The 27,221-nt window shown below is 36.7% G+C and overlaps 5 protein-coding genes across 5 annotated transcripts; 2 read left to right on the plus strand and 3 right to left on the minus strand.

Annotated features, from left to right (window-relative positions):
* Positions 1–5,180: 5,180 nt before the first annotated feature.
* On the plus strand, positions 5,181–9,410 carry LOC140873273 (protein arginine N-methyltransferase PRMT10). The gene is made up of 7 exons (XM_073276358.1): positions 5,181–5,432; positions 5,805–5,997; positions 6,122–6,227; positions 7,567–7,756; positions 8,024–8,209; positions 8,294–8,377; positions 8,883–9,410. Exons 1-7 carry the CDS (start codon positions 5,265–5,267, stop codon positions 9,054–9,056), a joined length of 1,101 nt encoding a protein of 366 aa, XP_073132459.1. The 5' UTR covers positions 5,181–5,264; the 3' UTR covers positions 9,057–9,410.
* Positions 9,411–9,710: 300 nt separating this feature from the next.
* LOC140873314 (probable receptor-like protein kinase At5g20050) lies at positions 9,711–11,766 on the minus strand. The gene is made up of 2 exons (XM_073276407.1): positions 10,985–11,766; positions 9,711–10,534 (listed from the first exon to the last, which is right to left on the minus strand). The coding sequence occupies exons 1-2, from the start codon at positions 11,662–11,664 to the stop codon at positions 9,868–9,870; spliced, it is 1,347 nt and encodes a 448-aa protein (XP_073132508.1). The 5' UTR covers positions 11,665–11,766; the 3' UTR covers positions 9,711–9,867.
* Positions 11,767–12,461: 695 nt separating this feature from the next.
* On the plus strand, positions 12,462–16,798 carry LOC140873247 (uncharacterized). The gene is made up of 6 exons (XM_073276310.1): positions 12,462–12,814; positions 12,995–13,162; positions 14,185–14,413; positions 14,833–15,009; positions 15,476–15,741; positions 15,995–16,798. Exons 1-6 carry the CDS (start codon positions 12,569–12,571, stop codon positions 16,160–16,162), a joined length of 1,254 nt encoding a protein of 417 aa, XP_073132411.1. The 5' UTR covers positions 12,462–12,568; the 3' UTR covers positions 16,163–16,798.
* A 235-nt stretch (positions 16,799–17,033) lies between these two features.
* On the minus strand, positions 17,034–21,525 carry LOC140873141 (probable inactive receptor kinase At2g26730). Its single transcript, XM_073276122.1, has 2 exons — positions 20,032–21,525; positions 17,034–18,073 (listed from the first exon to the last, which is right to left on the minus strand). The coding sequence occupies exons 1-2, from the start codon at positions 21,326–21,328 to the stop codon at positions 17,400–17,402; spliced, it is 1,971 nt and encodes a 656-aa protein (XP_073132223.1). The 5' UTR covers positions 21,329–21,525; the 3' UTR covers positions 17,034–17,399.
* Positions 21,526–22,819: 1,294 nt separating this feature from the next.
* LOC140873243 (trihelix transcription factor ENAP1) lies at positions 22,820–26,123 on the minus strand. The gene is made up of 3 exons (XM_073276300.1): positions 25,991–26,123; positions 24,537–25,495; positions 22,820–23,258 (listed from the first exon to the last, which is right to left on the minus strand). The coding sequence occupies exon 2, from the start codon at positions 25,433–25,435 to the stop codon at positions 24,542–24,544; it is 894 nt and encodes a 297-aa protein (XP_073132401.1). The 5' UTR covers positions 25,436–25,495; positions 25,991–26,123; the 3' UTR covers positions 22,820–23,258; positions 24,537–24,541.
* Between the last annotated feature and the right edge of the window lie 1,098 nt (positions 26,124–27,221).

Here is a 27,221-nt window from a genome sequence, read left to right on the forward strand (position 1 = left end):
AGCACTTCCAAGCTCTCAACAATGTCAAAACACCAGCTTCAGCAGCCTGTTTGCAAGCTTATGTGCTGGAAGCACAAGTGATGATGAAAACCTTTCTCACTCAAGATCAGGGTGAAGAAGACGTCTATGCTCTCCCTTCTTCAGATGGGATTCTGACCGATCTCATCACTGCTGACCTCTTTCAATCATATGCTCTAAGATCGAGTGTAGCAGCATCTTCATCGGTCGACCCCTCCTCAACCGCAGTCCAAGCAGTTACTCAACCGGAAGCAGTTGTGATTGCTCACTCCTCTCCCGTGACGACCGCTCACACTTCTCCCGGTCATTCACAAGATGTTTTAGAAGTGGTTGCACAAGAGATACCTGTCACCTCTGTGACAGAGGCTCCTTGCAGTAGTGAAGCAACAGTGCCCCCAACGGAGATATCAAGCACTATTGTATCACCTGCATCTCCAGAACAGCAAGTGACTGATGCTGATCCAGCACTTCAACCGTCTCCATCTACTGAAAAGTTTATGGAAGATCTCATTATGGATGAACCAAGTGCTGATCCTGGTACTCCACCAACCATATTGGCTGCAGTCGAAACTATTACATCTCCAACTGTACCATTATTGAAAGGTCCATCGGGTAGCTCTCCAGCAAGTTCACCCGCACCACATCATCGTGAGTCTAGCCCGGTTTCACCAAGAAATGACTCAGAAGGGCAAATGATTCAGACTGATGATTCTTTAATTGAAGCCATGGCCGCAACTCTAGATCATACCTTGATAAATCGGCTTCATGAGCTCATGCAAACGGTTAGGTCCTTCTCTCAAGACATAACAAACTCATCCTTATCGGTCGATAATTCACGCCAGACGATGATTCGGCATTTCGAGACCGTGTCTCGAGACCTTGCTCGTCTGTCCACAGAGATCACTAATCATCATCGCACTCAAATCAACACGCTCTCTACCGTCTCCGAACAAGTTATCCGATCCGAAAATCGCCTTCATAAGCAGTTGAATGATCGGATGGACACTATGCAAGCCACTCTACTTGCTCAAATCGATGCAAAAATAGACACTATGCAAGCCTGCCTTGGCACTCAACTCACTGAGGTCATCCTTCGGCTCAACCAAGGTGATGCCAAAAAGGGGGAAGAAGAGCGAAGAGCAACGTAGAGCAGCAGAGGCAAGAAGACGTGAAGAAGAGTCCAGAAGAAAAGAAGAAGCCGACAGAAGAAGAAGAGAAGGCGATAGGTCAGGAGGAGCCAGTTGGTTCAAAAGATGAACAACTTATCTCTTCTTTACTTATCACAGCCGCATTTTTTTTTTTTTTTTCTGTAGGTGTAATAAAAATGTTTATTGTACTTAATGAAATTCATTCTCTCAATGAAGTTCATTTTAATGCTTTCATATTGTTCTTGGAGCACTTAAGTTTTGTCATCACCAAAAAGGGGGAAATTGTTGAATCCGATATTTTGGTGATAACAAACAACAACTCATTGTATAGGAATGTGCTGCCAACCATTGTATTTCAGGAATCTACTACAACTTCTACCGGAAGCTTGTCAACCGCCTTTGCCCTCGACCGGCTGAAGTCACAAGCCTATCGACTGGCTATCAAAACCAGCAGAGGATAAATCTATCTACCGGAAGCTTGTCAACCGCCTTTATCTCTCGACCGGTTGAAGTCACAAGCTTATCGACTGGTTATTCAAACCAGCAGAGGACAAATATCTCTACCGGTAGAATGCCAACTGCCTATCTAGATATCTCGAGACAAGTACCTGTGACAAGATGTTCTTTGCAGGATCCTTTATTAAAAGCAGAACCGGCGTTTCAGAAGATTTGTTGACTCCTGCAAATCAAGACAACAGGTTGTACCAAAATGGCAAAAACACAGAATGACTGCAGATAAAGCATTCGACCGTTTATTCCAGTTTTGGACCCTGGAAGTTGTCTGCAGTGTACGATCCTCATGCAGAATCATCAATGCATTTATGAGCATTAAATGTGCATTCAATGCAGCATCAGAACGTTCAAAATAAAGACGTTGATGATTGACCTATATAAAGGGAAGATTGCTCAAAAAGAGAACAACAACAAGAACAACAACAAGTGATACGAGACAACGAAGAGAGACAAGCAACTCAGAAAAATTTCAATCACTTGACTAATATCAAAAGTCCTCATCTGATATACTTGAGCACACTTACAAGATCATTCATCTGCTGCTCAAATAAACCCTCGCCTACAGTTCACATATCTGATCGTCAAGGATCATCCTAGGGTTTTCAAGCCTCTCGACCGCTCTGCAGTCTGAGAAGCTCAACTCAACTATACTCAGTGTTGAAGAGACTTGAAGCTGCTCTGAAAGCTTCCACCAGTCTGATAAGAACTGAGAATCTTATCTGTGTAAATCTAGGAGTTTCGGATTAGGCATTGGATAAGTCCTAAGTCTGAAGTGGGTGTATTACAAGACGTTGTAATAACCAAAGTCTTCTAGTGAATTCCTTCCTAAGTGGAAGAAGGGGAGACGTAGAAGGATTAAGCCTTCGAACTTCCATAAAATCGTGCTTTAGCATTTACTGCCATTTATCTTACATCCTGCTCATACATTGCATTATAAACTTTGCATCACTAAAACCTCTGAACTATTTCCGCACTATTTAAGTTGTTCAAAACGTTTTAGAAGTTGAGAAAACTGATTAAGTGAACTAAACCTCACTTGATCATTTTAAAGAAGAAGAAGAAAAGTTTCAGAGTGTATTCACCCCCCCTCTACCCTCTGAACCGATCCCAACAGACTCAAGATGCATCTCTACATCAAGATTCCATGACATATAATTCTTTCTAGTGATATCGAGCGCAACGAATTCAATCTTTGCCAAATTTGACATGGTGGTACTAAAAAAATAACAATGCATTTTATTAGTTAATTTCCATTAATATGACAATACAAAATAATAGAAGAACGAAGATTACAAGTGCGTGTACAAATAGAGAAAAAGTATATGGTGGAAAATCGTTGGTGAGTACAAGACTCGAGAGCATGATAATCATAATCGTTACGAAAAATAGCCTTAGAAATGCCATCATCTTCATCTTTGAAAAACGAGAAAATATTTTGAGAGAAAGAATGAATTTTGGTGTGATTGAAAATGAGTTTGAGTGAACATATTTATAGACAAAAAACTAGCCGTTTTGTTACCGTTTGTGACCGTTGGGGGTAAGGAAAAAAATCGAGTATGTTTTGAATAAAAATTCGTGATAATGATGTAATGTATATAATGATAATCATAATTAAATAATTATGTATATCATATCACATTATTATAAGTTCGGTGTCATAGACAACCTTTTATATAATAATATGAGATTATACGAATATGATTAGAATATAAATACACAATAATATATATCATATCACGTTATTATAAGGTCAGTGTCATAGACAACCTTTTATATAATAACATGAAATTATATATTAATACAGTTAGTATATATACATAATAAATATATATTATATCACGTTATTATAAGGTCAGTGTCATAGACAGCCTTTTATATAATAACATGAAATTATATATTAATACAGTTAGTATATATACATAATAAATATATATCATATCACGTTATTATAAGGTCAGTGTCATAGACAACTTTTTATATAATAACATGAAATTATATATTAATACAGTTAATATATATACATAATAAATATATATCATATCACGTTATTATAAGGTCAGTGTCATAGACAACCTTTTATATAATAACATGAAATTATATATTAATATATACACAATAAAAATATATATACAGTAAAATAAAAATTCTTACTTGTTGAATATTTTTGACTTCTTCCTGTATTTTGGAGCGTCGAAAATTATAGAGAACCTTCGAGCGATCGTGCTGGTAACGTGTTGTGAAAAAGTAAAAATATATGGTAAAAAGTAAAAAATCCAAAATCAAAATATATCAAACTCTACACTTTATAATATTTTTCTCTCAACTCAATTGTGATTTTCATCACAAATGAAGATCTATTTATAGATCCACATTTGAGATTAGTCCAAAAATTAATATATCATCATCTACATCATCACACACTAATTTTCAATATTTTTACAACTCAATATTCAACATTCAATATTCAACAATAATAAAATAATATATTTTCAACAGAAATATTTATATATAAACACTAAATATGATAGTTTTGTTATTTGTATTTCGCCATTTTTGATCCTAACATCGATTGTAAAAATCCTTCAAACAAAAAAAAAAGTTTTATTTTTATTTTTTGTGACGTGGAAACCCGCAACCGCTATTTTCGGTGTGCACTGGGTAAACCCCGGACTAACGTACTAGCCTGAAAACCTGGCTAGTCCAAGAAAGTGTGTGTATGCCAGTGTATTATGAATGACAGAAAATGTCTGTGGAAAAGACAAGCTAACGGTATTGATTTGAATTCAAATAGAGTCGTTATCCGCCCAGCATAAATACCCATCAAGAGCATCAGAAATGGCGTCCGACTCGAACTCCTGACTTTTGGTAAAAAATTCACCTATTCCACTAACTTGAACACCCCACTGTGTTTGGATCACGGGAATTGGACGGGATTTGGTGGGATTTGGAATTGAAAATGCCGTTTTAGTGTTTGGAAACTTGGGATTTCAAAACGGGATTTGTATTTGGTGGAATTTCATAGGATTTCAATTAGTTAAGTGAAATCTTGACAAAATTGGTCGGATTTCACGGGATTTCACGAAATTTGAGTTTATAAAGCAATAAAATTATTTTTAATAATAAATTCATATACTTTACTTATAAATTTTAAGTTTTTTTTTATAATTTTTTATAAAATATCATTTATCCAAAATTTATACTATCAAATTCCAAAATATATTTTAACTTTTTGCCAAACACAAAATAAAATTTCAATTCAATGGATTTTAAATTGCAAATCCAATTCCAAATCCAAATTCAATTCCAAATTCTATTTTTTAGACATCCAAACACACTTAGGGGAAAAAAAAAAAATTTATCGATTGTAAATTTGATGGAGTGCTTAGTTTTTTTGTCCCCCGCATAAAAAATTTAATTACATCGAGTGACGAAATTACCCTTGGATGTCGAACTATTAAATTTACACGCGCGCATAAATAGTCAGCCGTCAGAGTGCTTTCCTTTGCCCTAACAAAATCCCACCTTTTCTTCTCTTCGAACATCACTGCCTTCGTTTGAAAGGCAAGTGGCGCGGAGGCCGGAGCAATGGGTAGTACTAGCGAAGCCGCCGCCGTAGACAAGAGGGTTGACTTTGCAAACTATTTCTGCACATACGGCTTTCTCTACCACCAGAAGGAGATGCTCTGTGACCGAGTTCGTATGGATGCCTACTTCAACGCCGTCTTCCAAAACAAGCACCATTTCGTTGACAAGGTAGCTTTCCCCCAAATTCTGGTTGAATATATACTTGAGCTGCTGCTGCTTATTAGTTTGATTTTTATTCTTACATGGAGGGGTGTTTTGGATTTGAGAATGTCGCTGCTTAATTTTTGCTTTGTTGAGTATTCTATGCCTTTCTCAAATCTCATGTCTGATCGTTCATTTGTTCCGTTCCCGTTCATGTTGTCTTTTTCTATAGTTTCCCAGTTTTAACTATGTACTAGACTCAGGTTTGCAGTTTTGAATCTTGCATGCTAGAAAGATGTGCAAATAATTAGAATCGGAAAAAAAGAAATTGTTGAAGAATCTTGAACGGTCTGTTATTTTCCCTCTTACGTTGATAGAGTTGGTTTGAACATGGTGTAGACTGTTCTAGATGTTGGCGCGGGGAGTGGTATTCTAGCTATATGGTCTGCACAGGCGGGGGCAAAGAAAGTTTATGCTGTGGAAGCGACCAAGATGGCAGAGCATGCACGTCAACTAGTTGAAGCAAACAATCTTCACAATGTTGTTGAAGTGATCGAGGGATCTGTTGAAGATGTTGATCTTCCGGAAAAAGGTTAGGTCGTTTTCTTCTGTCTTGATTTTTTTTGCCCCCCATTTTGTTTTGTTGCAGTATTTAAATCTCTTTCTCTCAGCATTTTGATACTTTTGCATTGCATCTGACATTTTCCTTTGGTCAGTTGATGTTATTATTTCAGAATGGATGGGATACTTTCTTCTGCGGGAATCAATGTTTGACTCTGTAATTTGTGCTCGGGATCGCTGGCTAAAGCCAAATGGAGTCATGTGAGTTCTTCTAATTTATATTTTCATTTCTACTGAACCTGCCAGAATTCATGTTTCAGTCTCTATAGTTTGTTTTAAATTTTATGACATTTATCAGTAGCCTTGAATTGTGTATCTTATATGCAATAGATAAATGTCTTTGTCCCACAAAAGCGTTGGAATGACAATAGATAATCATAACTTTCAGAATGTATCTTTTCGGTTTATACATTCTCTTCTCAAAATAAAGTTTCTGCAACATTTTAGCAGACTCCTGGTATTATATTTCATGTAGCCTGCGTGTCTGGTACTGTGTCATACATATTGAAAGTAAAATCTGGACTATGGATGGTGACTATATGTTGTTTGCATGCTGTTTGGATGTAGCAAGGAAAGTGCATCCACTGATTAGTTTTGGTTCACTCTCAAACAATGCCTGGTCTAAAGATTGTGTTCTGTAAGGACTCATGTGAAAGGATTGCTGTCAGTAGTGCTTTTGTGAGAAATTGTAGGAAATAGTGATTTTGTTAAGTGGAAAGCAGATGGAGAAAACATTTGGACCAAGCTAAGTTTTGAAGTGAGTGAAAACGGTTAAATGGCATGGAACTTGTGGAGTGCGAAAATTGGAGAAAAGCACTTGTGGATAACTAGATCTACTCAAAGAAAGGAAATTTTGATAAAAGTAATAAAGAAGCTAGAAACAATGAAAGAAAGAATAGAGTAGATACCCTCAGTCAAAAGTGGAGGAAGAGCCTAATTTATTGATGTTTTGTAGCTCACGACAGTAAGGATGATTATAATGGGGCTTCCACTACAGAAATATAAATGTGTCCTGACCCATATACTCAGGATGCCAACATTATTTTATAGTTTTTTTTTTTGGGTTGCTTTTATTGGTCTCTAAAGTTTATGTATTTTGACATCTTTCACTCGTACTGCTGCTTCTTCACTTATTTTATAAAGCTTTCGAACATCTTTTCTTTCATTTTTATTATCTTGCTCTGTTGCTACCCAAACCACTTCAATTCCTAGCCTTTCTTATAGCTTAGAGAATAAATCTGCATCCTGAGATAAATAAAGGGTCCTGTTCTAGATGCCTAAGAAGAGTGAGGTTGTAAGATATAGAGACATTATATGGCATCGAGGACCTTTTAAAGTTGAAAGGTTTGTTATATAGGCTTGCTGGTAATAATTGCATTTGTATTTTTCTTCTCATTTGTTACCAAATAGAGCAGGCAAGTGCGGTAAATTTCCTTAGGCATGGTCTGACTGCATCACTTTCTGTCTCGATGAACAAGATGAAATTGATGTGTGATATGTTGTTGGTTATTGGATGACTTATCACACTTTCGTTTTCCAGGTATCCAAGTCATGCTCGAATGTGGATGGCGCCTATCAGGTCTGGTTTAGTAGACCAGCAAATGAAAGATTATGAAGAGTCTGTGGATGATTGGGATTGCTTTATTAATGAGACCAAATGTTATTACGGTGTTGATATGAGTGTTCTGACAAAGCCATATACTGAAGAACAAAGAAAATACTATTTGGAGGTTGGTGCAACTATTCTTTCTAAACGTAACCCGTTCTTCTCTCTACCACATTTGTTTCTTGCCGCTCATAAGATCTAGAAAGTGTTGGGTCGGGGGGGTGGTGGTGCAATCTGGACATTCAATGTTTCGTGTTGGTAGCATGCTGGGTTTCAATTTTTCGTGTTATTATGATTTGTTTACTTTTTTCGAAGTTTTTTGTGATTTTAGTGATTACGACTGTGCCAAAGGTCTGTTCCTCCATCTAAACTAACATTCATGCTTCTATAGACATCGATTTGGAGAAATCTTCATCCAAATCAAATTATCGGAACAACTGTGGTTATTAAGGAGATCGATTGCCTGAAAGCTACTGTAAATGATATACGCACTGTTCATGCAAGCTTTTCGTCATCCATCACTGCAGAAAATTCAAGATTATGTGGTTTTGCTGGATGGTTTGATGTCCACTTCCGGGTGAGTTTTCATTATTCTGATGTTAAACTAAACATTCAGATGATATCTTAAATTTTGCTTTCTTGAATTTTATGATTGGTTTAGGGTAGCAATACAAATCCAGCTCAACAAGAAATTGAGTTGACAACTACTCCAAGTGAAGATTATGGCACACATTGGGGCCAGCAGGTTGGTAGCACCCATGTTTATTCTTTCCTTTATGCAAGTGAGAAATTCTGTTGTAGATCGGAGGACAAGCTTATGCGCATATTAATAGAGTTGGGTCATAGGCTTATTGGTGACAATGGGTTCATTTTTCTCGAAATGGATTCTCATTTTTTTAATTCTTGAACCAAAAGAGGGCCAATGAATAATATATTCATGACAGTTAATTGCTGTGTGAAATACCAAAAAGCTGAGATTCTTCTGAGGCCAAGCTGCTGAGGCTGCAGCCTGTCTATGCTTCTGTGACTGTAACCGATGCTTGTTTTTTTTAATTTTTTTGTTTTGATATTAAAAAAAGTCAATATCTTAATCACTTATATTCCCATGTTGCATTGGTGCACTTCAGATTTGTTTCTACTGTGTCACCTGATAGTTTTCATGAGTGAAAGCAAATTAAGTTACTGTTTATTGCTTAACTTTGGTAATTTGTAGAGCCATGGAAAAATACTCACTTTTTGCATTTCTTCAGGTGTTCCTTCTGCACCCTCCTCCGCGTGTTCAACAAGGGGATGATTTGATAGTTAATTTTTCAATGTGTCGGTCCAAAGAAAATCACCGATTGATGGAAATTGACCTGTCCTATGAGATGAAACAGTCGGGCAAATTGCTTCCACCTGTCAAAAATAAAATTTTTATTGAATGATTTGGTTCTCCACATTCTTACAAATGCATCATAATCTGATTTTTTGTGATGTGATCATTTCACTCGGGGCAGACTGTTGTGGGTGATCGTCAGGTTTCCTGTAAAATACAGTTTTCTCTTATGTTTTTTTGGTAGTCAGCAATCTCTAGGTGATTTTCTGAATACGGTGTTCTGTAACAGTAATGCATTTAGTTTTTTAAAACAATGTTTAGCTGTATCCGTATTGTTGTATTTTTAGCACTGTCTCCATTTTGTTTTTCAAATGATAAAAATATTGTCAAACTTTGTATGGTGTAGCATGCTCTGTATTATTTGGTCATTATTAATTGTAAAGGGCACAAGTGTAGAATATTTGGCCTGAAAACTTTGAACTTTACTTTTTCGTTGATGTTGTATCATTTGGTGCACGCATAGTACACTAAGGTAGTGTTTGACAGAGATTCTAAGAAACACTTTTTACTTTTTTCACAAAATTTTGAGATTTTATGAACGACAAGTTTGAGAAGTGCTTCTTAGAAGCTTTTTAAAACACTGCCTAAATGTTTATGTATCATTCTATTGGTGCATTGTAGTATTTAATACCAACTTTACTGTTCGAGAATCGCTATTACGAGTGGGAAAAATCTCATTAGCTCAAATATGTTTGATTACAAGAAAAGAGGAACTTCTAACCAATCCACAATGTACAAGTAAAATATGTGTAAAGTCATCCCCGTCGATGATTTCAGTTTGATATGAGGATCACAGGGGTGCAAGCGAACAAACATTTGAAGCTGGGTCAGAACTCTCACGTGTTTAAGGTAAATCTTACCTACCTAGCCGAAAACGTGGAAAAGGCGAACGAATGGGCAAAAGTATTACAAGTTTCACCATGAATTGGGGCAAATCTACGCGCTTGAAAATCGTTTTGTGTTCTGTTATCGTCATCAGTGCACAAAAGATCAGCAAGAAACATCTTAGTTTCGGGGGGATCTTCGACCTTCACATATCCTTCCAGCATTTCGACGACCTTAGCCATGCTCGGCCGCAACTTTGCTTGGTCCTGTATGCACCACAGAGCTACACAAACCATTTTTTTCAACTCACTTCTCTTTATCCCACATTCTTCAACCAGCCTTTCGTCGACTATCTCCAAAAGTTTCCCTTCCTTCAATTTCTCAGCCACGATCTTTGGGAAGTATAGGAACTTCTTTCTGGACGAGTCGCCTTTGGGTTGTTCGAGAGAGATGATATTTCTCCGCCCACCGATGATTTCTAAAAGCACCATCCCGTAGCTGTAAACATCACACTTCTCCGTCACCCCGTTTTCTAAGAGCCATTCGGGGGCCAAGTAACCTTTGGTCCCTTGGAGTCTCGTCACAATCCTACTTTGTTCCTTTCCTTTAAGCTTCGAGATGCCGAAATCTGCAACCACTGCTCTGAAGTCCTCGTCTATCAGTATGTTCTCTGGTTTTACATCGAGATGCAATATGCATGATCTGGAATAAGAGAGAGCCATGCCATTATTAAAGTGAAAATTTTGTACCCTTCAGCATTATTCCTCAAATTTCACTTGATAAGCTCAAAAACTTCTAAAAAAATTCCATAATTTGATCAGCATTCAATTTGGTACTAGTTGTTTATACATGCAAGACAAATAAATTTTCAAAGAAAGTACACACACATAAGCTAGACGGACAGTTATGAACTTATATAATAATTGTATATATAATCTAAGTAGATGTTAAGCAACGAAATCGATCGAGATATCTTCACGATGATATGATATCCATTTTGAGTATACTTAACCGAAAACCCTCACAACTTTACTTTCGGATTTCATCAAAAAAAACCTCGTACCAATAAACATATCATTATATATAACAGTTTGGATAACAATATGTATATTAATCACGAGAAGTTGGAAGAATTAATTAATCCAAACTTGCCTGCAGTCATGGTGCAAATAAGACAAGGCTTTGGCTACATCAAGAGCAACTCTACACCTCGAATTCCACGGCAAACAGCCGCTCCTCCGCCCCCGCCCGCCGGTCTTGGGAAAAATCCAGTTATCTAACGACCCATTGAAAACAAACCCGTACACAAGAAACCTGGGCCCCGCAGAAGCAATGCAGTAACCCAACAACCTCACCAGGTTCACGTGTTGAATGCTAGCAATCGCCGCCACTTCAGATTTGAAAGCCTTCTCGCCTCCGCCGTCCTCCCCGTCGATCCGTTTCACCGCCACCGCGGTCCCGTCGCTGAGCATCCCTTTGAACACAGAAGCGGATCCCCCGCGGCCTACCATAGACCGGAATCCATCCGTAGCTTCCTCCAGTTCTCTGAAGCGGAACTTGGTGGGAACCCCGGCCACTTTCCGGAGGAAACTGTATTCGATCCGAAGCTCCCGGCCCTCGGAATCGTGCAGCCTTTCCAGCTGCTTTCTCCGGCTGGAGTAGCGGAGGCGGATGAAAATGACCGCGAGGACTGCGAAAATGGCTGCGGTGTCGGCTCCGCAGATGAGGAAGAAAGTGCGAGACAGTTTGAGGGAAACACGAGCTACAATGGTGAGAAGGATGAGTAGTATGATGATGAAAATGGCGATCAGGTGTGCTTTTCTGTCCTCCATTAAAGCTGCAGCTACATGGCAAGGTTCCGGTTTCCCCCTCGCCGATTCATGTTGATGGATGGTGGTTGACTTTTGAAGAAGAGATCGAAGAAATTTACATGAATATAGATATATAGATTCAGACAGACTGGTTCGTTGCTCCGATCACTATTTTATGTTTGCTTCTTTGACTAAAAATACACACACACATGCATACATATTATTCATTGCATGTTTTAGTTTTATTTTTTATTTTTTAAAAAAAATTATTAGTAATTTTTTTTTTAATTAACGAATAAAAAATGCATATAAATTTATGAACGAACCCTCCTTTGGGGCCATTTTTGCACGTTGACTTTGTAAATGTGAACAAGCTGATTGTTCAGGCGAGTATTTTGGAACAAACTTATTTCAACATTTTTTTTTGAAAAATATTTCAACATTTTTCAAGTCAACTTAATCGGTAATTAACCAACAAATTGGCTCTGAAACGCTATAATGGAAGACCTCTGATTTTATTTAAATGAAGCCAATTTTTTTTTTTTTTTTTGTAAAACGGTTTGTAAAAAAATAATACAATTTGTAACGGAGCCATCTCATACAAATTTTTATCAATCTTATAGTTGTTACATGGTCTAAGGTGTCCATTTGGCACAAAACATTAAAATTTATATTTCTTGTTTCTCCTATGTATACATTTTAAATTTTTGAGAAATAAATAAATATCTATTTTTAGAACTAAGTTATCTATTTAGAAAAAAACATTCGTAAATATTAAATTTTAACAAGTAAAAAAAAAAATGAGCTACACAAATAAAAAAAATATTGTATATTCAGAAAATAAAAAATAATAGAATCAGAAAAATCTCGAAAAAGAGTTCAAAATCCCCCCCAAACAGCAAACCAAGTGCATTCCGGAGCAGATATGGATTCCAGCGGCAACTCTTCGCTCCTGCGAGCTCTCACAGCCAAAGGCTGGTGTTTTCGGGATTCCGAACGAATCGAATGGCTCATCGCCGCTCAGTCGTTCTCAGGTGGCGGTTTTTGCACCGTCGATTCAATAGAATCGGAGCTCCTCAACATGGACTTGCGATCGATTGGCGGGAAATCCTTACCCGAAGCTTCTGCTCTATGTAAAGCTTCTCATATTCGAGGACCCATGGTCCTTCAGGTACATTTGCTGTCCTATCTCTCCCTTCTTGCTTTTCCCCCCCGTTTTCTGTGGATACATAAAATGGATAAATTTGGGATTTTTTTTTTGGGTTTGCAATTAGGATTTCTTGAATCCAGGAATATTATTATGGATACATACTCTGATTATTTATTGACTGAAGTACTGTGTGATGAGAAGGTGTCCTCTTGTAGAGATATAACCCGGAGTTCTATAGGAGAAACTTCTGCAAATTCAGGCAATCGGCGGCTACTACTATTGAAGCTGACAGATGGGCATTCTGAAGCAAATGCTGTAGAATTATCTCATGTTCCATCACTTAGTGAAGATGTTATTCCTGGGACTAAGGTGTTTAAGATATATTGTTTCACATTCTTTTGCAATATGTTTAATATTTTATCCACCTTTTGATTTAATCAATCCCCAGACCCTACCTTTTCTGGTTTCGGGAGAGCGTCCTTTAATGAGAGATATGAGGAAAGTTAACAAGAATATCAAATGTTGTGATGTGCAAGCAGTGTTCACAAACTTGTTGCTTTTTTATAGTCTAACATGTGTATTTTGATGCACATAACCAAATAACCCGTGGAAGAGAGTGATAAGAGATTGAGAATTAGAATGAATTTAATTGAGTTAGTAAATAGTATACTATTGCAATAAGTGTGTGCATTCTTTTGGAAGACTTTACCATAATATGATGAATGACTCGAGAGGCAACGGCTTGAGTGACGCTGCAGTTATTTGCAATTTTGACTTTTTCTGTCATGAAATAATGCCTATGGACTTAACTTTTTCAAAGACTTTAAAACTGAATAATTGTATAATTTCCCATAAATAAATGCACAAGTGAATGGAAGTACAATGCTAAGAATCCTAGTCCGCAAGAGATATTGAATTTTAAGGTTGAATATATCTCTTTACTCCACTACAAGCTCAGGTAGTTTTAAGAAATATTGAGCTTTTCTTGGTTTGGTTTAAAGTTGAAAGATATAAGAATACCAGAAACCCGAACTGGAGTTGCCATTGGCTTTTTGCCATCTATAGTTTTTGCTTTAAACTCTTTTATTGTGATACTTCTATAAAATTTTGCTTCTGTGTTGAGCTGAAAATTGCTGTTAAAAGAACCGTCTTTCCCTTTTTTAGAATTTCAAATTTAATACTATTTATTAAGCTGGCATCTGGCACCACATTCTGGTATATGCTTTTGAAGCGCGAGATGTACAAACACATGAATAATGAAATTTATTTGAATTTAATTTTAGCGCTACCTCCTGAGATATGAGTTTGGCCATTGATAGTATGATTGTTTCCAGAGAAATAAGATTCCAAATTTGTGATGGATATATTTTCTTGTTTGCTTGAGCTGCCAGGTCCAACTGCTCAACAGAGCTGATGTACGTAGTGGTATTGTGTGTTTGAACAGTAAGGCAATCATAATATTGGGGGGTGTTGTTCAGTCGCTACATGAAGAATGGCAAATGAAACGCAAGTATTTGGTTGACTCTCATCACACTGTAAAGCTCTCTCGTGAAAATGCATCAAGTTGTCCACCACCATTTGAAAAACTCCAAATTCAAGTCCCTAAGCAAGGAATCACAAGTATGTTAATGTTATGTTTTACTTAATCTATGTCATGAACTCTATGGTGCAGAGTCAAAAAACATCCAAAACCTTTTTTTGACATAGATATAAGAACAAATCGAAAAGATTTGATATGGTAACTTGATGTGACGAGATATATTATTATATGTATTTTGGTTTTCTTTTCTCAATGTAAAAAGTCTATGCAATGGTTACCTTGTTTTTGACATGATATAATAATATAGTAATGATTCTCTTTCTATATTTGACACAATATATCTTCATTAAAGCATTTTTTCCGTTGTTTCTGAATACATGAATTCCTGCAATTTATTGTTAGGTCACAGATGGTGACAGAACTAGAGTTCCCGGGAACAAAGTGACCCTTGAATTATAAAGTGTTTTGAGTGACTATAACAGGTCCTCCTGAATCGCAGGTTTTTCTGGGTCATCCTCGAATGAGAAGGGCCAGAGACTGGCTGGGAAAGATAGAGGCTCCAATTTGATTCAGACGAACAATAATCCTAAGGTGGATTGTGGAACTGATGTAAACTTTCTTCACAACGTTGACAAGGAGGAGGAGAAGCCAACATGCTCCCTAACACGACCAAAAGGTACATTGAGTAAAGCTGAGTTACAAACTAATTCTCTCAAGCCTACCACCTCTTCAGAGCTTTCTTATGTGACAAGTTAGATATTTTAAAAAGGTTTTATTTTGCATACACTCAGAAACATGTGGTTGGCGGCAAGAATATCAGGGTCATTTTATGTTATACCAAGTCTTCAATGACGATAACTTTTTTTATTTTTACAACAACGGGGAGGGGGTTTACCTTTACCAGGGTTTGAGACATTGTATTTAACAATGTCATCTTGACTCATTTAGGCGTGATGATGAAAAGATGAGAAAGATGTACCTTTTAAGTAAAAGAGTGATGAAAATGCATCTTCTTAATTTATATTTTCAGGATTTTTGCAGTCACTAAATCTGATCAGTGCTACTACAATTTTCTTGTACAACTTCACCCAAGATGTATCAATTTTGCTGTTTTGTGTTTAACATATCTGAATTTGTCACAGTGACTGCTTCTGTACCTGTTCAAAATCAAGCAGCCGCCCAAAAACTTCTCCAGAAATCAACTGAGCCTAATCACAACAGTCGTAATTCCAAAAGTCAGAGATACAGGGGAAAGGGGAAACAGGAAGAATCAGCTTTCCTCACTCTAGATGAATGGGAGAGGAGGAAAACTGGAAATGATTTTCAGACAAGCGAATTTCGGGGTAATGATCGAGATGAAGATCTTGCAAGACAGCTTCAGCAGCAATTGGATCTTGAAGATATTCAAGTAGCCATTTTCTTCTCAATGATGTGCATCTTTAATTGTTATTTTCTAATGACAATTTACCTTTTTTTTAGGATTACTATAGTACCATCATCATAGCACAAGTGTTAATGGTTCCAATTGATCATATTTGGGTGGAAGTGTATATTTGCAAATTAGAGTTTATTTCTTTTTGCATTCTTTAGTTTGTGTAGCCTCTTAGTTGTGATTAAAGTGGTGTTGCTCTGTTACGTAATTCTTGTTTCAATCTGTGTAGGAACAAAGTTCTTATATGATGGATGCTGATAATATAAAGATGAGTATGTTCAATTTCGAAAGAGACGGACCCGGAGCTGTTGGTAGAGGTGAATTTCGTGGAAGAGGAAGAGGAAGAGGGAGAGGAAGGGGACGAGGAAGCAGAGGTAGAGGTAGAATTCCGCAATAACATACATGCTAGTATTTGCATCATCCTTTTCTTTTCAAGGTGCCTTATATTTGCATTAGTTTTTTAAAAAGAAATAAATTTGAAATGGTTTTTTTTTTTTTTTTTTTTTTTTTTTTTCTGATGGTTCTTCGTCATTTTGTCTTGGCGAATGTTTTCTTTATATTATTAGATTAATTAAGTACTAAATCAGTGGCATTTCCAAATTAGGGAAGGTGATAGCATGTTAAATCGTGAAGGGAACAATTGCTACCGTTTGTTACTTGTGTAATTTTTGAATATAGAAATTTCATCCCCGTAATTTCCTTAAATTGATTCGTAGGTCTACTCCTTGTCTTATTTCCCCAGTCCAGCTCCGAAATTATTCAGTAGATCTTCAATCCATTTGTCTGTTCATGTTCCAGTTTTACATCATATATTTACTTTCTTGTCATTTCCGGACCGGTGGAGAGAGTAGACATAGAATGGTAGTCTACCCTTGTCTTGAAAGAAGAAAAAAAATAAATCAACTTTTTTACATATGTATCTTTTTTTTTTTTGAATCTACATATGAATCTATTAAAATTTAAAATTATGTAAATATACGACCACATAACTATATTTTTAGACATTGACCATATCTACTTATCTAGGACTTGCATGGGAGATTTGGTGTCCCGTCCCTTCTTCCTCTCTACGATAACGTGCTTATAATTCTAGAGATTTTATATAGAGGCTAAATTTTTTTTTAAAAAAAAAGAAAACTGCAATCAAATAAACAAATTAAAGAATAATTTTTTTTCTTTTTTTCTTTTAAAATTAAACGTGTTCACATTTTCACTCATCATTTAATAAAATTATATGGTTCTACTTCACATCCAATTCAAAATTTATATTGTAAAAATTATTTTATATAACCTTAGATCAAGTGAAGACTCAGACCAATCGACAAAAACACAAACTCCCCGATGGTATTACTATCAGTATGAATGCAACAAAAAATTGTCAAAAAATCAAAAGCAAGAAACAGACACCAACTTCTGCTGACAAGGTTTGCTGCACAAAGAATCAAACACAAAACGACTAAAATACCTGACATGGTCAACCCTAATCAGTTCCAGAAAATCCCCAGAATCTCAACCTCTATAAAAGAACAACAATTAAACACGTTGTACAATAAAACAAGAATCACAAATGAATAAAAACACTATAATGAACCAATAATTAGCCACATGATTTCCGTGTGGAGTCAAGCTGTAACTTAAGCTGTGGCACCCGGGGGAGAAGTCCTTGGCTCTGTTGGAGGCGTTTGGCTGTCCGATCCCCCTCGTAATGCATCATCAGACGACTGCCTTAACGCGTCATCTGTATCGTCTCTATTGATTTCCCCGATCATTCTGACAACTTCTTGCATTGCTGGTCTTTGATCCGGCACCATGGCTACGCAGGCCATACCTATCTGGAGAAGCTGTACCATTTCTTCCTCCACATTGTGCTGTCTCATTAACTCAACGTCGAAAACTTCCGCCGTCCATTCTTCGCGTACAACACTTTGGACCCATCGAGGCAAATCGATCCCTTCATCACCTAACGAAGGCTGATTAGGCGATTTACCTGTTAAGAGCTCTAAGATGAGTACTCCGAAGCTGTAGACGTCAGACTTAAATGTGACTTTCTTGCTTTCAAGCACCTCTGGGGCGCGGTAGCCCATGATGCGATGATTTGGAGGGGTCGTGACTGAGAACAGGGGATTAAGCCCATAATCTGATACATATGCATCAAGATTGTCTTGTTTGAGGAGGACATTCGAGGACTTGATGTTTCCATGCGGTAAGTTTCCAAATGCATGAAGGTGTGCTAGTCCTCTGGCAGCACTATATGCTATTTTTATCCTGCTGTACCAGTCTAGTGGGGTGCGACCCGAACCTCGACTACCTGTATTGTACAATAGCCAGAAGCTCTCATGTGAATTAATGCAGGAAACAATGAACAACAAAGTTATATCAGTCTAGCATATCCCGGCCCTTCATTATACCCAAGTTCAGCCAGTTTAGTTATCGGATAATTCAATTGTTGCACATTCGACATAGGCCGTTCTTTATCCGCAACTAGTGTGGGTTCTTTTAAGATACAATGGAACATATCTAACAGTGTTGAGATGTGAATCATACAGAAAATTTATGTACATTAAAATATTGAAAAGCTCTACAAGCTAAGTATGACATTCATAAGTATGTTTGTGTTTATATATCACGTTGAATCAACGTAACGTTACAAAAGGGCAAAGTTAGATAAAAAGAAGAAGCAAGAAAAAGTATGCAGTCATCATTGTTTCATGGTTTTGTTTAAATTGAAAAGGAAGAAAAGTAAAGGGCAAGTATTTTTGTTTTGGAGAGAGTTAGCTTTATCATACAGAAAATTTATGTACATTAACTTTGGGGACTCCAATGAAACTTTTATTCCATCGTGAGTAGATTAATGCAAGAAACAACAAGATTTACAAAATTTTTAACCTTGCACTTTAAAAGTAGTGAATTTTAGTACGTCCACCTTTATTACATCTTGAACTTTGAGGAAATCACATGAAACTTATTCCACACTAAATTAAAGCAAGAATCATAGAGCAAATGACTAATCTCGAAATGATTGCTTGCACGATTTTAACAATTTAGCAACTTTTTTTCCTATCTACTTTGCCTTAAAAGAAGTGCGTCGAAGTAAATATATGAAAAATAAACGTTAAGGAAATAGTGAAGATCCTTAAAGTTATGCCAAAAACTTCTATTTCCCAACAACAAATGAAGAGTGATTACTTAGCGACCTGACCATAGAAATAGAAGTGTAATCTACCATTGTCTATTGTATTAGTCAAATCATTAAATATTCAAGATCGCTTCCTTATTCCTAATATTAAATACAAAATTTATTTAAAAAATTGTTAAATTTTGTGAGTTTAAAACTAAAAACTGTCTAAATGTTTTTTTTTCACATTTAAAAATTAAACCTATATTGTCACATGCTTTATGCATTATGAAAACAGACATATAATTACGACACCTAATTAGATCAGTTACACTATCAATAATGACTAAAAATAATTTAGCTACTGAAATAAGTCCAATAGAGGAGGGGACAAAGTACCCATCATTATCGATTAGGGGCTACAAAAAGTTCAATTTACACTAATTAAAGCCTCAAGATTTAAATCAAAATGATGCAGCATGATCATGATTTCAGATCCCAAATCAGAAATAAATTTATTATACCATAGAATGTATTCATAACAATTTTATATATAGAAATTCATTTGTCAAAATCACTCTTTAAATTCAGCAACTTTTGATGATTCATCATCATGAAGTGATGCCTAATCAAGGAAAGATGAACTTTTTTTGTAGGCAAATAATTATATTTTCAGAAATATGGAAATTGACAACTTTTTAAAACCCATTTCGTCTTCTTGATCTTGAGTTGTAAATGCGGGACCCAGTGAATAATTCATGCATGGGAGCCAGCAATGGTTATGGTGTACCTCAAGCTTCTTGACAAAAAAAACCCAAAAAAAAGGGGGGAAAGAAAAAATAAAAAAAAAAAAAAATCTTGACCGGAGAAAACCCCCCCAAAAAAGAATTGGCATTTCCAGGGAGAGTGGCAGACAATTTATTTCAAAAAGCCGACAATCGTGCAAGAAACTAGTGGAAAAAATTCATTCCACATGTGTGTAATTGACCATTAAATTACATAATTCTCATTTTTTTTTCTGAAATAAAGATGGCAAATTTATAATCAATGTTGCGAATTTACAGGAAATTAAACTTATAAACAAAATGCAAATCAAATTTACCAAGAAAAATAGAGAGACAAGAGAGGGACAAGAGTAAAATTTGACTTACCATGAAGAAGAGCTGATAAACTCCCAGCGGGCATGTAATCATACACCAGCAATTTCTCATCCTTGGAGTAGTAGAAAGCTCTCAGTGGCAGCAGATTTTCATCCTTCAAATTCCCAATTATTTGCATTTGTTGCTCAAATTCTTTCTTCCCCACCGCCACATCTTTCAGCCGCTTCACCACCACAGTCGTCCCTTCTTCCAGCACCGCCTTGTAGCTAGTGCCCACACTCCCTTTTCCCAATACTTCCGCGGAAGCCCTCAACAGATCCTCCAAATCAAAGCTGTATCCATTGCCATTGAAGAATACGAGTTTGTTTCTTTCCGCACCGTCTGTGGATCCCCCGGTGATATCGTCTTTCGACGACGAAGTTCCGATGTCGAGCACTGGCCCTGCTGCCCTGGATGCAGCGTATGGTTTTCGCTCTTTTGTTGTTTCTCTCGACCTTTTCTTTCTCAGTAGAAGGAATATTAATGCTAGTAAGAGTAGCAGAAGCAGTACTCCACCGACGACTGAAATGGCGATGATTGCTGCCGTTGATAACTTTTTGTGCTTTTTATGGGTTGGAGTGAGGATGGGAGGTAATGTAGGGGAGGCGGACGGCGAAGGGAAAAATGGGTTGCACGGAGGCAATGGGCCGCCGCATAAATCGACATTTCCGGCGAATGCGGATGCCGGGAATTTGGCAAGTGCGCTAGGGATCGAACCATTGAGATTATTGTTAGCCACACTGAAATCTACGAGACCAGGAGGAGCTACACTCGGGATTTTGCCGCTGAAGGAATTGTTCTCCAAAAACAAACCGGTTAAATGAGTGAGGTTGCTAATAGAGAACGGAATCGGGCCACTGAAGTTGTTGGAGGACAGGTCGAGACGGATCATCCGAGATAACTCCGTAATCTCAGTCGGAAACCCGCCGGAAAACTGGTTCCCCTGCAGATACAAGCTGCGAAGGAATTTCAGCTGGGAGAATTCCGCCGGAATCGAACCAGACAGCCTATTTGAACGGAGACTCAACACACGGAGCTGCGTAAGCCTACCTAAAGTGTTCGACGGAATGTCCCCGACGAGGCCAACACCCGGTAACCTCAAATAGTAGACAGAGGAATTCGTAGCATCGCACTCGACGCCCACCCACCCACAAGCCGAATCGGACGCATTCCACCGGAGGCGGCTCTCATGCGGGACCTTCGCGACGAAATCGAGAAGCGCTTGCTTGTCCTGAGTGGGCTCCGACAGAGCCCAGCCGCAACTCAGTAGCAGCAACAAGAAAACGGCCTGATTCGGAATCAATGCCATTGGAACGGAAAGAGGATGAGAATGAAGGAGATTATTCAATGGAATTTGTACTGGCGAGAAGCCATGTGAGGAAAAAGTAAAATGAGTGAGGATTTTGAGAGCGCATAAAGAGTGAAGAAGAAAGAATCAAATTGTGAGAAAATGAAGAAGGAGAAGAACAAGAGTAAGTTACAAGTAGGTTGGTTGGTGTAAATTGAATTAATTATAATTTTGAATTATGAATACATAAATAAAGTTCGAGCCAATCTTCGTTACCTCGATTTAATAAGCACAGAGTAGTCTCGGTCCATTTTTTTAATTAAAAAAATAAATTATTGTTATTTCAATGGCGGTGGGATTATTATTATTATTATTATATTATTATTATTATTATTATTATTATTATTATTATTATTTTTACTATTATTTTTTAACGTGAGAAATCTATAATTCTCTCGTTTATTCAAATCGTATTAATAATGTAAACTACATTAGACAAATTGTGACAGTGAGATGTTAGTAGGAAAATCAACGACCATGAGATTCTTGTTAACTTGAAGAAATTTATGTCACTGTATCATAAGAGCATCTATAGAATCCATCCAATTTAATATAAAAAATCTAGAGATGCAACAAATACATCTTTGAGCAGGATCTGAATGATTTAATATATTTTAAATTTTTTTTCCTAAAAAAAGTACAATCGGATCGCAAAATTATTATTATTTCTCTCGTAAATACGTTTGAAAAAAGCACAAAAATGTTCTTAATTTGGTTTCAGTAAATATAAATATCTATATTGATAATAGTGGGAAATGGGAATGGGCCATGTGAGCTTTATTGAATTGAGTAGAGTGGAAAAAGCAATATGGGGGGTGACTGCCTTTTGCGCTGTATTTTCTGCCATCGAATCCTGTTCGCATTCTAACTCAGCTTTCACCCCAATTTAGCACCCCACAAATCCACAATCACACTGCTGCTATGCTTTACCCAGCAAATATATGCATATAAAATTTCATTCTCCCTTAAATTTTGTCTCTCTGTTTCCCAAGAATTCGACATATTCTATTAGCTAGCGTTTAGTTCAATTTACATGACGATCATCTCTCTGACCCCGCATTCGATTATGTTAGCCGGGTTTTAGCGCCGGTCCATAGAGTTGTTTTAAGCCGGGTGTGCTGGCTGATCCAAGCTCACGCAGTGAGGCTCACACAATTCTTCACTTCTTGTCTCTATAATACAAAATAATAACCCTTGCATAAAAATTTTACGAGTTGCCATCTATTATCCCTAGTAAATCTCTAACAAGAGTTTGGTTTGAACAATTTATATCAAGATTCAAGCATATGCTTCCACGTAATTCACCATTATAGTAACTAGGATCGCTTCATCTATGAGTTCCATTGTTTTGCACAAAAGATAGATGGAACAGTTTAGTCCCTGAACGACCAAATAATGTGTTTAAAAAAAACGTTGTGCAGTATCAGACGAATTATATAAGCTCTTTCGCCAACAATAGGTTTGACAGCAAACAAACACAGACCAAAATCAATTTACCAAATATGTCAAAAATATTCCATACTTGGGTATTTCAAACGCCTAATTATATAGATATTGGTGCACTGCTAATATATAAACTAGGAAAGTAACATCGACTCTTATAAATTGCCCAATTCTAAATCTTGAGTTATCACTGTTAAAAAACTAAACCAAAAACATCTAAAGACGCGAACGGACAGGAGAAAAGAGTCATGCACCTGAAATAAGGATCAATATGAATACAAAAGGATAAAATGCGCCTGATAATTCAGAAGCAAATTCCTGCAACACTGGCACTCAGTAGTACATTACAGTGTAACTTTCTCTGTGCCAGTAGTCTCTCATATTCTGTTTTGAAGGGTGGAACATATTCCAGTGGACATCCAGAATCGAAATCCCTCCCAAGAATCTCCTGAAAATATAATGTTCAATAAAAATTATGCATAGAGGGTTAGTGGTATGTAAAATTGGCCAGCTCCAATAAAATCATTAAGGCTGCTTGGATACAAACTTTGTTTGAGCTTATTACTTTTACTTCCATCACCATTGCCAACGACAAGTTCTTTTAACCATGCGGATAAATCATTAAAAAAAATTTATCATGCATATTGAGGTTGCTGATGTACATACTTAACTGCTTCTATAATAACAGGAATTGAGTAGCCAATTCATATACACTCCCTACATCTACTAATTATTTCGTATCTAATTCATGGTGCATAGATGAATATATATTCATATGCTGCAGATAGCAACCTCAACCACAGAATACCTACAAGCAAAATCATTACAATTAAATTTCTAGTCATGTATACGATATAAGGCAGAAATTTCATGGTTTCCTAGAGCTGACTGAAAGCAAACATCTGCCACATTTTCCATGATCTTACAAGTGCCCCAACAATTGTACTCAGTATTGTTAAAGGCACCAGTACCAGGCCTAAGTCCGCGCACCTAAGGACACCCCAACCACACTGACATCGAAGAGAGGCCCAGATGAATAAAGTTCCTTAGGTGCGCCGACTTGGGGTGTCCTTATGTTGCACTAATGGTTATGGTGGGTTGCGGCAGGCTGTGGACCGGCCCATACTCCTAACCCGTTTTGACACCCATAGTTAACAGCAAGTTCCTCATCTACAATTATTTTGTCATTTACTCATTTATGTTCTTTTCTAGACAAGATTACCAAAATTGCTTCGTTCTTTAATATCTCAACTATTGCATTCTTTCACGGAACACTTCTCTGGGTTTTGGCATTCAGGCCACAATATTAATACGTCATAATAAAAGTAGTCAACATGTATGTGTTTTAATTTGCCATTCGAAACTAAGCTGCAATAGAATAATATAAGTTCATACACATGGTGTTGAAATTTGGACCAAGACCAATACACATTTTCTAAACTGATTTATCATAGTGCACATATGAATAAATACAATAAAACAGGGACCAAAGCAAAAGTCACAATAACTTCATTAGTACAACAGAAAAAGCATAATTTAAAGCATGAAGACGACCTCTAAGAGAAATCATGAACAAAACCAGCAAACATCATTTAAACAAGAGGTATCAAAACTAAAGAAACACGAGAAACACCGGAATTTTTATACAAAGCAGAAAAGCCACAGGAAGTAATGTCGAGGTGATTCCTTCACATTGCAATTCACTATTAAGGTTGTTAAGAGTTACCTGCATCAATCTTCAATATTCTCCAATGAAGTATCAGTCGTGTCATGCTCGTCATCTTCCATTTCCCTTATTTTAGCAATTTCTGCTTCAGCACGCTCAACAATTTGCTTCCGCTGCAACTCTAACTCTCTCTGAAAATCTTGTCTCATCTTCTCCAATTCCATCATTTGTTTCCTCTTACTCTCTTCAATTTTTTCATATATCTGTCCAAACTTCTGAATGGATCCAGCCAACATCCGAGCAGACTCAGTTTCCTGTCTCTCATTTCCCAGACCCTCCTCTTCCTCCTCCTCATCCTCATTATCCTCGTCTGACTGCCCTGGACTATCCCTCATTTCGTCCAATACATTAGACCTGTCCAAGTATACATGTGGATTCATAAAAACATACTCCCCCGAATCAACCCCACAGCCCAACCCACAATGACCTCTTGTCCTCATGTTCAACAAAACATCCATTTTCTTGAAAAATACCCATTTGCTTCCATGCCCACTTTCCACTTTTGCCCTTTCTTTTTTGTACTTGTTCTTGAGAACATCCAATTGGTGTCTACACTCCACCTCCGTTCTCTCAACTCTACTCATCTCCAGTACCTTATCAGTCAACTCAGCCCAATCCTCAGCCCTCAAACTCCTCCTTCCTAGCTCCATATACCTTTCTCCCCAAACCTCCAACAGCACAAAGCTCTCCTCTTCACTCCACATTTCCTTGCGAGGAGTCAATTCATAAGTAGAGACAAATGACTCTAGCTTTCTCTTCTTGGGGTGCCTCTTCGAGTCATCATAATACCCATTTTGTGCAAAATTCTGATCGGGGCTCTCTTCATCTTCATCAACATCATCGTCTTCATATTCTGCTGAGGTGTGGGCTTTATACGGGTAGAAATTGGGGTTTTTCATCGAGAATTACAGTCTGGAAATGTGAAGCAGATTTAACTCGACCTCTGGTATTCTTTATTTCTGGATTTGTTTTAAGAATTAGGAAAGTTAAATAAAAAATAAATTATGATAAGACTGGAAAAATTAAGACGAGAAGAAAAATGATAGCTTCTAAAGCATCATAAAAATTAAGCATATGTTTACTCCAATGGACTTAAACACGAGAAGAATCATACAAGTGAAACAACATCAAGTTTCCGAAATATTAAAAAAAAATCAAAATTCACATACCAATACACTAAAAAACACGTAAATATCAGCACTGAGAATTTTCAGCATCTAATGATCATGAAAATATTTTACCAAATTTCAGCGCTTAATTGAACAAGTAAATCACAGGCAATCACACCATCAATAAATTTCAGAGAAACTACAGCATAATTCGGAATAAATTCAAAATCTTACGACTAATTTTCAAAGGGGACAAAAAGACAGAATCACTCTGAAACATAAATTAATCGACGATAATCTTCGAGAGAAAATATATAGCAACAGACAATGGATGAGAAAAAGTACCTCAGTGTTACGTAAGCTTAAGATGATCATGGAGGTCGAAAGCAAAGCTTCTGTGGTGTTTGCGAAAATGTTAGGGTTAGCTCCCACTTTGCTCCATCTGCTCGTGCAAATTACACTGTTCAGATATCCTTTCAAAAAGTAAATAAAATAAAATAAATATGTTATGGTTATACAATTTTGCTATCCTGCCCACTCACAGCCCACCTAATGTGCCCACCATGAGGTGACACTCAACTATTGGATGTGATGAATTGTGCGTCCAATAGTTGAGTGCCACCTCATGGTGGGCACATTAGGTGGGCACGGTGGGTGGGCAGGATAGCAAAACTCTATGGTTATATATGCATATATATATTTGTTTATTTATTTATTTAGCATGTGGAATGATTTATATTTATCGAATAATTTTAACAAATCTTTAATGCAATAAAAAAAATTATTCATGACAATAAGTTGACGAAATTATATATATATATATAATTTTATCGAATAATTTCCTTTACATTATTTTATTGCATTATAATTTTATTACAATTAGTTTAATTTTGTTGGATTATATTTTTTGAAAGTAAATATGTAGCGTCAGAAAATACAAGTTTTTTGGGAAAAATATTTCCTTCATGGTCTCATCAACTTGACTTCTAAAAAATTACAATAATATTTTGATATAAAAAATAATATTTTTATGAGTAAATAATGCGCATCACAAAATTGAAACAATATCTCATAAAACAATTTGTTTAATTTGTATGATGCTTTGATTCGGTTAGTTTAAAGAATATGGATTTAGATAATTAGACCCAAAAAAAATATGGATTTACTGATTTACACGTGTGATTGAGTTGAAATGTGAATCCCGAAGTATTGTATCAGTCAGTATATCAAGTCCAGAGTCCAGGATATGAAAGCCCAATTCAAGAAATTATTGGGCCACAAAATAATATATTTAACTACATTGGGCCTTTCGTGACCCAAATAGCGTGCATTAGAGTCGGTTTGGATATAAAAGTCTAGGGGTATTCATCGGTCGGTTCGGTTTTAATTTGTCTAATTTCGGTTTGGTTTTTTAGTTTTCGGTTTATGAAAAATATAATCCAAAGTCAAACCGTTTTACTTCGGTTCGGTTCGGTTTTTGTACTATAACTGACCGGTTTATACGGTTTGGTTTGGTCGGTTTTATCATTAATAATACATAACACAATAAAAGAAACATAAATTTCATCAACATGTA

Source organism: Henckelia pumila, unplaced genomic scaffold (assembly GCF_033568475.1).
Source record: "Henckelia pumila isolate YLH828 unplaced genomic scaffold, ASM3356847v2 CTG_525:::fragment_3, whole genome shotgun sequence".
NCBI lineage: Eukaryota > Viridiplantae > Streptophyta > Magnoliopsida > Lamiales > Gesneriaceae > Henckelia > Henckelia pumila.

What these genes read in the sequence shown, in the direction of transcription:
- LOC140873273 (XM_073276358.1), top strand. Translation starts at nt 5,265, where the DNA reads ATGGGTAGTACTAGCGAAGCCGCCGCCGTAGACAAGAGGGTTGACTTT. An exon ending in AGCACCATTTCGTTGACAAG is followed by an intron (nt 5,433 to 5,804) that starts GTAGCTTTCCCC and finishes AACATGGTGTAG; the next exon opens with ACTGTTCTAGATGTTGGCGC. An exon ending in GCACACATTGGGGCCAGCAG is followed by an intron (nt 8,378 to 8,882) that starts GTTGGTAGCACC and finishes GCATTTCTTCAG; the next exon opens with GTGTTCCTTCTGCACCCTCC.
- LOC140873243 (XM_073276300.1), bottom strand. Translation starts at nt 25,435, where the DNA reads ATGAAAAACCCCAATTTCTACCCGTATAAAGCCCACACCTCAGCAGAA.
- LOC140873247 (XM_073276310.1), top strand. Translation starts at nt 12,569, where the DNA reads ATGGATTCCAGCGGCAACTCTTCGCTCCTGCGAGCTCTCACAGCCAAA. An exon ending in ATGTTATTCCTGGGACTAAG is followed by an intron (nt 13,163 to 14,184) that starts GTGTTTAAGATA and finishes TTGAGCTGCCAG; the next exon opens with GTCCAACTGCTCAACAGAGC. An exon ending in CCCTAAGCAAGGAATCACAA is followed by an intron (nt 14,414 to 14,832) that starts GTATGTTAATGT and finishes CCTGAATCGCAG; the next exon opens with GTTTTTCTGGGTCATCCTCG.
- LOC140873314 (XM_073276407.1), bottom strand. Translation starts at nt 11,664, where the DNA reads ATGGAGGACAGAAAAGCACACCTGATCGCCATTTTCATCATCATACTA. An exon ending in TATTTGCACCATGACTGCAG is followed by an intron (nt 10,535 to 10,984) that starts GCAAGTTTGGAT and finishes CTCTTATTCCAG; the next exon opens with ATCATGCATATTGCATCTCG.
- LOC140873141 (XM_073276122.1), bottom strand. Translation starts at nt 21,328, where the DNA reads ATGGCATTGATTCCGAATCAGGCCGTTTTCTTGTTGCTGCTACTGAGT. An exon ending in TTTATCAGCTCTTCTTCATG is followed by an intron (nt 18,074 to 20,031) that starts GTAAGTCAAATT and finishes TGTACAATACAG; the next exon opens with GTAGTCGAGGTTCGGGTCGC.